This window comes from Rhinichthys klamathensis, unplaced genomic scaffold (assembly GCF_029890125.1).
Source record: "Rhinichthys klamathensis goyatoka isolate OS25496 unplaced genomic scaffold, OSU_Roscu_1.1 h1tg000284l_1, whole genome shotgun sequence".
Lineage (NCBI taxonomy): Eukaryota > Metazoa > Chordata > Actinopteri > Cypriniformes > Leuciscidae > Rhinichthys > Rhinichthys klamathensis.
The window spans coordinates 185820-195000 of record NW_026606803.1 but is presented as its reverse complement, the minus strand read 5'-3'; the positions used below and the strand labels follow the sequence as shown (position 1 = coordinate 195000).

The following is a 9181-nucleotide window of genomic DNA, read 5'->3' as shown; positions in this document are numbered from 1 at the left end:
TTATTCTAAATGATTTATAGGTGCACATCATCATTATTGTTTTGGTAATCTTGAATCAGAATAAGTTCCTCTTGCAGCATCTCTTCTCTGATGATGTGGGCGGGGCAACCTGTCACTCACATGAGATCAGCCAATAGCAAACCACAACCATCCAATCAATTCCTCACAGACACAATCAAGCCCCGCCCACTGTTGTTCTTGTTCCAGAAGCGTTTCACTCGATATACGACACAGAGGAGAAAAGACCAGCGCAACTTACATTTCATGACGACTTTAAAGTCCCCCTGTGGTGAAAATCCAGCGTTTAATGTTGTTTATGCGTCTATGTGGTGTTTTTAATACGCTTTAAGACACACCATGTGTAAGTTCATAAGTCGACAGCATTGCTGAGTATTTTCTGCTTAAAACTGCAGTGAACCAAAGACAGTCTCAAACACACGGTTTGAAATCGCTGGTGTTTCTGACGTCACAAACGACCTTGTAACCAATCAGATCAACGTGTGATCGTCAACCAGTGGATCTCTGAGCTGAGGGAGTGGAGGAGGGGCTCATTTGCATATTCATAGAACCGCCCATACTAAATGAGGCGAGGGTGTCGAGTTACATTCAAGATATTTTAAAGGCATGACGAATTAAAAAAGTTCAAAGATCAATGATCAAAGATGAGTTTTAAGGGATTAAATGATTGACTACAGGGTGACTTCAAGGCCTGTTCACACTTTATTGTTAACTGTAACAGATCCTGAACCATCCAAATGTTGGCGTACTTGGTATTGAGGAAAGGTCTGATGGGGGATTATCACACGCACTGCAGTGTTAAATGTGTGTGGAAAGATTGTATTCGTGTTTTTTCGAAGAAATTAAATTTCCGATATATTGTATTTAAATAAGTCAAGCACTTTTCAAGCACCTCTTCATAAATATGGCTGTTTTCAAGGGTTTTCCAGGACTTAAATTCCCAAAAGTCAAATTCAAGTACTTTAAGCACCTGTTCTTACATGTGGGATCGCAGCACGAGAGCTCGTCTCCTGACTCAAAGCGCTCGAGCATATAATAATACAACAGGCGTATAATAAACAGAACATTCTCTGCCTTTACACTCAACGTATGATGGATTATGAGCTTCTTACATCTGATGAAGGGGTCGCAGCACGAGGGGCTCGTCTCCTGATGCCACAGTGACGGAGTCGCCGGTTCTGGAGACTGGGGGTCCGGTGTGGTTCTCTCGGGCCACGGCTCGGGAAGCTCAATCGCCTGGCATGAAGACGACGACCCGAGAGTCACGTGATGCCACTCCAACACGGGTGGCGTTGAGGGTTCACTCGGGCCCGTCTGGGGCCGGACAGGGGCCAGGGGTCGACTCGGCTCGTTAGACGCTGACAGAATCGTTTTTTTGCATGGAGGTTGTATTTGAGGGGGTAAATCAGTGTTTTGGGGTGCGACGGCCTCCAAATCAGCGTCGTATTCATCCAGAAGCCGTCTGTTTCGTCTAGAAATTGGATAGTTATTAAGTTAGGGTGGTACATCCATAATATTCAGTGAAATATGTGTGTTTGTTCATACAGCAAGTGTTTCTGTCGTGTTTTCCAGCACAGATATATCTAAACATTCTTAAATCAAGATACATTTACTGGAGAAGAAGCAAAATGGCTGTTTGTGATTAAAACGAGAACAAATATCTGCAGATAGAGTCAGAAATATAATCTTAATTCAAAGAGAAAACAAGATTATTTTTCTATTTGTTCTTGTTTTAAGCACAAACTCACTTCATTTTAATAATTGTTTCATTAAACAAGACTTAATATCTTCAGTCATTTTGCTTTAGGGATTAGAGATGCATGATATATTCATTATGTTCATTTTTAATGTTATGGTTATCGGCGTGGCCGATATATTAAAGCGATGAATAATGGATTATTTCCTTCAGATGCGCACTGTTCAACATCAAGGTTTTGAATTGCTTGAAATATGATTGAAATCACTTTGAAAAGGAAAATACAGTAAAGTGCAACATGTGACGTCATATTGGCTATGTAATCGTGTGTTTGGGTCGTGGCTTTTAATGCTGAGACTTTTGTTTTTGTAATCAGGCTCTCAAAAATTATATAAAAATTTGGGTTTAGATTTATCGGCCAATAAAATGTTCCGATCCAATCTGACTTGTAATGCTGCCCGAATCATGCACTGTTCTTCCGTTGGCCAGAGGAGAACTGGCCCCCCCGACTGAGTCTGGTTTCTCCCAAGGTTTTTTTTCTCCATTCTGTCACCTGATGGAGTTTTGGTTCCTTGCCACTGTTGCCTTGGATTTTGGCTTGCTTAGTTGGGGACATTTAACATTTAATATTCAATAATATTATTGATCTGCCTTACTTAAGGTGGACGTTGACGCAATTTCTTTTAGAAACAAACTTTGTTATATTGTTATATTGTTTTTGTTATATTGTTTTCATGTTATCACTGTGAAGCGCTTTGATACAATCTGTATTGTAAAAAGCGCTATATAAATAAAGGTGACTTGACTTGACAATATATCGGTTATCGGCATTCAAATATAAAACATTATCGGTATCAGCGTGGAAGTATTGTGATTACATGAGGTAAATATGGCCTAATGTAATTGCATGTAAACGTGATACAAAGACCTTTTAGACAGATTTACACACACAGACACTCGTACTTTATTTTGTGTTTGAGTGTCCTCGGGGAGCCGGTCCCGTCCTGTAAGCGGACATCATTCTGCTGTTCCACGAGAGGAAGCTTTCGCATCGCTTCACTGTAACTATCTATCAACGACAGGATTACACAATCAAAATACATACACATTTGTTTACTGCGGTTACACTGCAAATATGCTTTTCTTACTTAGTATTTTTGTCTTGTTTCCAGTCCAAATATCTAAAAATTATTCAATCAAAGTGCATTTACTAGATGAGTAAAAATAACATAAGATATTATGTCTTGTTTTCCGGGGGAATTAATCAAAATTAAGTGAGTTGTTGCTTAAAACAAGCAAAATGATCTGCCAATGGGGTAATGTTAATTCAAACAGGAACAAGATTATTTTTCTGACCCCATTGGCAGATCATTTTGCTTGTTTTAAGCAAAAACTCACTTAATTTTTATTTATTTACCCAGAAAACAAGACCTAATATCTTATGGCATTTTACTACTTTAGTAAACGCTTCTTGATTTAAGACTTTTTTGATATTTGGACTGAAAACAAGACAAAAATACTAAGTAAGAGAAGCATTTTTTGCAGAAATTAAATGCATTTTGCAAACAGGATTTGTACATACTTGCAGTATACATGATTTTAACCTTATGGGCCGCCCAGGACTCCTGCGGCTGCTCCGAGCTCTCGCTCGCTCTCTGAACGCCCTCATCCATGTACGGAGGCCACGAACACACACCGTTCTTCACCCAGAACGCAGGCACGACCTCCACCTCTTCAGTGTCCACAAAGCTGATAATGTGGTACATGTTTCCTGCCAACACAACTAATATGAATCAATTAATTAGATTGTCTAAAGGCCCTGATATACTCATGGCAAAGATCTTTCATTCTTCATTTGTTGTACTTTATAGTTCAGCCTTAGCTAAAAATTGGTCTTTGGTCTCGCCATGCAATCACAAAACAATTAACAATACACAACATCAATATCAAAGCTTAAAATATTCACATTTCCTACCCCTTATTCAAGACTTATTGCATTTGGCACAAAAAGATATTGCTTGTGGTGTTCTATAATGACGACGAGATGGTAATAATTCAAAAACATGATTCAAAGGGTGTGTTTGTCTCTTGCTATAGTCATGAGCTTTTCTCTGAACAGCAATTTCATATAATTGATCGACTGACTTTTGCATGGATCCCATGATTTCACCTGCTAATTCTGTTTCATTTGACTTTATTCACAGATGTAACTGGTCCGAACCACACAGTTGTGTTATACCCTAAAACACTCAATTAAACTAATATAAACTCTTTGCAGAACAACCTGACTTACAGAACATTCTCTCAATTTCCTTAGCCAGAATAGCCTTGAGGTGAAAAGAAGTTTGAAATAGTGGTATACTGTTAGCGTATCCCAACACTGCTGTTTGAGCGCTTTCCTCTCAAAACGAAATAAACGCACAACAAAAATGTGAAAACAGCAGCTCAGAAAGCATCTGATCACACAGCACTTTCTACAGTAGATGCTTTAAATCATCAGCTTTACAGTATTAAACATGAAAACCAGCGTCAGCTTCAGTCTCTATTATAAAGCGTCTCTCAGTGTGTTCATGTTCATCTGACCTCGACCGACTGAACACAAGACATGAAGATTTACACCTCGAAGAGGGCGGAGCCTCAGAGACACGCCCACTTATTACATCATCACCACACGGACCAATGGGAGTCCACACCCAACTGTTACATCATCACCACACGGGCCAATGGGAGTCCACACCCACCTGTTACATCATCACCACACGGGCCAATGGGAGTCCACACCCACTTATTACATCATCACCACACGGACCAATGGGAGTCCACACCCACTTATTACATCATCACCACACGGACCAATGGGAGTCCACGCCCACTTATCACATCACCACACGGACCAATGGGAGTCCACACCCACTTATTACATCATCACCACACGGACCAATGGGAGTCCACACCCACTTATTACATCATCACCAAACGGACCAATGGGAGTCCACACCCACTTATCACATCATCACCACACGGACCAATGGGAGTCCACACCCACTTGTTACATCATCACCAGACGGACCAATGGGAGTCCACACCCACTTATTACATCATCAACACATGGACCAATAGGAGTCCACACCCACTTGTTACATCATCACCAGACGGACCAATGGGAGTCCACACCCACTTATTACATCATCAACACACGGACCAATGGGAGTCCACGCCCACTTATCACATCACCACACGGACCAATGGGAGTCCACACCCACTTGTTACATCATCAACACACGGACCAATGGGAGTCCACACCCACTTATTACATCATCACCAGACGGACCAATGGGAGTCCACACCCACTTGTTACATCATCACCAGACGGACCAATGGGAGTCCACACCCACTTATTACATCATCAACACACGGACCAATGGGAGTCCACGCCCACTTATCACATCACCACACGGACCAATGGGAGTCCACACCCACTTGTTACATCATCACCAGACGGACCAATGGGAGTCCACACCCACTTATTACATCATCAACACACGGACCAATGGGAGTCCACGCCCACTTATCACATCACCACACGGACCAATGGGAGTCCACACCCACTTGTTACATCATCACCAGACGGACCAATGGGAGTCCACACCCACCTGTTACATCATCAACACACGGACCAATGGGAGTCCACGCCCACTTATCACATCACCACACGGACCAATGGGAGTCCACACCCACCTGTTACATCATCAACACACGGACCAATGGGAGTCCACACCCACTTATTACATCATCACCACACAGACCAATGGGAGATCAGAGGTGTTCACCAGCCCGAGTCCGGAAAGATTTCTTTGGCAAACTCGAAAAACAAACTCCAAACAAACTTTGTTCTGGCTTGATTTTGTTTGAAATTAAGTTCTTCGATTTCGCCCCGAGTGTATATTGGGGCCTTAATCAGAGCACAAAACCTATTAAAACACTTCAATTTAAATGTAAAGGGGAAGAAGAGCAAACCTGTCCATTCCCTCAAGCACCAACCTCACATACTTGTGTATATTTTGTCTGTGATCTGACGCTGATGGAAGCGCATGGTTAGCGGCAGCGGTTCTGTACGGTTCGTCCACGTGCCGGCGGTTCGGAGACACACCTGTGGCGAATCGCTCACCTGTTTCCAGAGGAGAAGCGTCCAAACTCAGGGCTCCGGAGTTCGCTGGATATTCCTGGGACACCGGTGAATTCCACATACCAACGGGCTTCATTTTACTCGTTAAGATAAAATCACTACCTACAGATTGACGAACAAAGAACAGAGTTCATAATTCAGAGAGGCCCATAATTCTAAAGATTGGTTAGTTGAACTAGTCGTGATATGAAGTGATCTCTGACCAACTCTAGCTGGTCCTGTTGTTCCCGTGCCGAAACTATCCTGGTCTTCCACCTCTGGACCCAACGGGGAAAGAGCAGGAGAAACTAGGGATGAAATCAATCAACCAAATAAGCATAAAATGATTGAGAATGTATAGAAGAATATCATATTTTGGCATCTGATATAAAACAGAAAAGCACTATCATAATTCTTAGTGTGTTTTACTCGGTCCACTGTCCCACTGTTCGTCCTCCATGTGTTCCTCTTTGATCTGAATGGATTTGATTCCGTCTTCCTGCATGAGCCTGCATACCTCTGATGAGAAAACAGTGGAAAATGATGGATAAAACATTATACAACTTCTACATATACATGCATTGTTAAAGGTGCAGTAAGCGATTTCTGAGAAATGCTGTTGATATTTAAAACCACCAAAACAAACGCCTCTACTCCTCTTGATTGCTCCGCCCCCAAAGTCACAATCACCTCCCCCATCATAAGTGGGCACGCCCCTTATTGCTGATTGGCTACAAATGTGTTGTTGCGCTCGGTCTGATCCACTTTTTTTTCAAGAGTTTCTCACAAATCGCTTACTGCACCTTTCAGGGGAAGGTTTGCTTAAAAACAAAACCTCTGTCATCATTTATTCAAACGTTCTGCGTTACACAAGAATGAACCTCATTGGTTCTCGCACGTCAAGTAAACATGTTTAAGCTTCCGTTTACAACTAATGTGTTAGTTGATGAATGTTTATTTGTTTATAAAAGCCTAAATTCAATCTGTTCGTCATTTAAAACCACGAGTCTCTTTAGAAAGTTTGGTCTATTCGATTAATTCATATGGATAAGTTTTACAATCTCATTACGAACTGTTCAAAGTGTAGTTGCATAGACTGTCAATGGAGGGACAGAAATCTCTTTTCCTCTTTCATTTGTGTTCCGAAGATGAACAGAAGTCTTTGTTTGGAATGACATGAGGGACATTTTCATTTTTGGGGTGAACCCTTATAGTATTGTAACATAATAATGAATCAAAGCATACCCAGATAGCAAATGTTGTGTGACCCCTCATCCGGGCCTCATCTCTGGCACATATGGCTCAGTTTTGGCAGCGGAAAAGGTCACATGGGCCACACACACCAAGCCACAACTCACACTAAATCCAGCTTGATGTATGTGGGCCAGATGTGGCCCATGTGACCTTTTCCACTGCCAAAACTGAGCCATATGTGCCACAGATGAGGCCCGGATATAGTATGCTATCTGGGTATGGAATGAGAAATGGAAAATTTGATGACGAGAGCGCAATTGACAATGAAAGCGGAGTAAGTTGATTTATCGGCGTTTAATATGCTCTCGTTCATAGAGATTCTTAGATTGATATCGAGGCTTTTTAGGTTGCGTGGAATCTGCAATCTCTGACCCAGTTTGTTTGCTCGTTTCCAAGGCTAAAACACCCTGTGTTTCCTGCTAACTGGCATCCCGGGGTGTCGAAACACTATTGGGTGAACTTGCAGTGGGCGGAGTCACACAGACCAAAACAAAAACAGACATACCAACACGGAACGCACATTTCAAAGTATAATAACGAGTGTGTGAACTCAGCATGTTTCCTTAATATCTGCAAACATGGTATTTTTATGCTTTCGTAGAGTGAAAAAGTTACATACAGCACCTTTAAAGAGCGAAAATTACAAAAGGCAGGGATGAGTCCCGCATCATGTCGAGTTTAAACAGTGCCATGTGTGACTGAAGTACCTCTCTGTCCGCTGGTGTTCACTTGTGTTCCCACTGAGCGCAGGTTCGACTGGTTCTTTCGGGCTGATCGCAGTTCGCTCTCGGTAAACTGCAGTTTGAGCATCAGCGTCTCGACCTCCATCTTCCGGCGCGTCATCTCCTGCTCCACCGCGCGACTCATCTCCAGCAGCGCGCATTTGGCGAAGCGCTCGAGGATCGACGCGAGCGTCGCGTGGATATCAGCCGACGCAGACATTAGAGCCGCTTAATGGCGAACAATACAAGGCTATTGTTTTTTTAATAAAGACAATGGTGATTCCGAGCCTTTCCTCGCGCTGGGTTAATAGTCGAGCATGTACCAATGTTTACACAAATCTCACAAAAGAGATGACCAGTTCCTAGTGAAGTGACGTCACCGTTTGAAGGACCAATAGAAGTCGGATGGTTTCGTTTCAATACAATAAAACCTAGTTTAGAAGCGCCATAGAAAAACGCACTGACCCGAATTACTGAGAGATGTGTTTCACAACATGCTAAAACATTTTGGTTACACTTTATTTTAAGGTGTCATTGTTACAGTGTAATTATATATGTAAGTACTGAGTATTATTAAGTAACTACATGCACTACATGAGTTGGTTGCATGTAATTATACATAATTTACTGTTATTACTACATGTTATATGTAACAAGGACACTGTCAAATAAAGTGTTACCAAAGTTTTAATTCCAAATATTAATTTTCAACAGAGTAGAAGTTACTTCTAGTGAATATTTGACCATGGCGAAAGAGGTAATCATTATCACATCACTATTTATTTTTGATGTACAAGTCTTGCATCACATGATAACTTTGTTGTTTATAATAAACATTTTGTGCCGAATTTTAGAGATGGCCAGATTTACCATTCTGAAACCTGAAATAACATGAATATGAGTAAAAACAGCAAAAAAAACCACCATATATTTATAGTGAAAATACTAATTTATTGAAATTAAATGCATAGCGTGTTGAATGTATACAACAACAGAAATAAAAATACATAAAACAATTTCCTGTCTATACAGATTGTCTTGTTCCTAATTAAGCCGTTGTGTTAGGTCTTTATGCATTTGTCCTTGAATGCATTAGCATTTATAACACAATGATCAACATTAAACCATTAAGGGTGAAAATGAACCACTGACATCAGATAATTATTTAATATGGAAACACTTTACAATAAGATCTCATTTGTCAACATTAGTTAATACAATAACTAACATGAACTATCAATATATTCTTACAGCATTTATGTTAGTTCACAGTGCATTAACTAATGTTACATACAAATTTTGATCTTAAAAATGTAAATGTTCAAA

At 41.0% G+C, this 9181-nt stretch overlaps 1 protein-coding gene across 1 annotated transcript in view; it reads right to left on the bottom strand.

Moving 5' to 3' along the window:
* The window catches only part of LOC130103361 (uncharacterized), a 20663-nt gene extending 12409 nt beyond the window's left edge, over positions 1-8254 (bottom strand). The window contains exons 1-7 of the mRNA XM_056269609.1: positions 7841-8254; positions 6309-6398; positions 6104-6187; positions 5883-6002; positions 3297-3485; positions 2678-2783; positions 1131-1489 (exon numbers count right to left, since the gene is read on the bottom strand). Of these exons, the coding sequence (XP_056125584.1) occupies positions 1131-1489; positions 2678-2783; positions 3297-3485; positions 5883-6002; positions 6104-6187; positions 6309-6398; positions 7841-8075 (1183 nt within the window). The 5' untranslated portion in view covers positions 8076-8254. The remainder of the gene's footprint in view (positions 1-1130; positions 1490-2677; positions 2784-3296; positions 3486-5882; positions 6003-6103; positions 6188-6308; positions 6399-7840) is intronic.
* Positions 8255-9181: the final 927 nt, after the last annotated feature.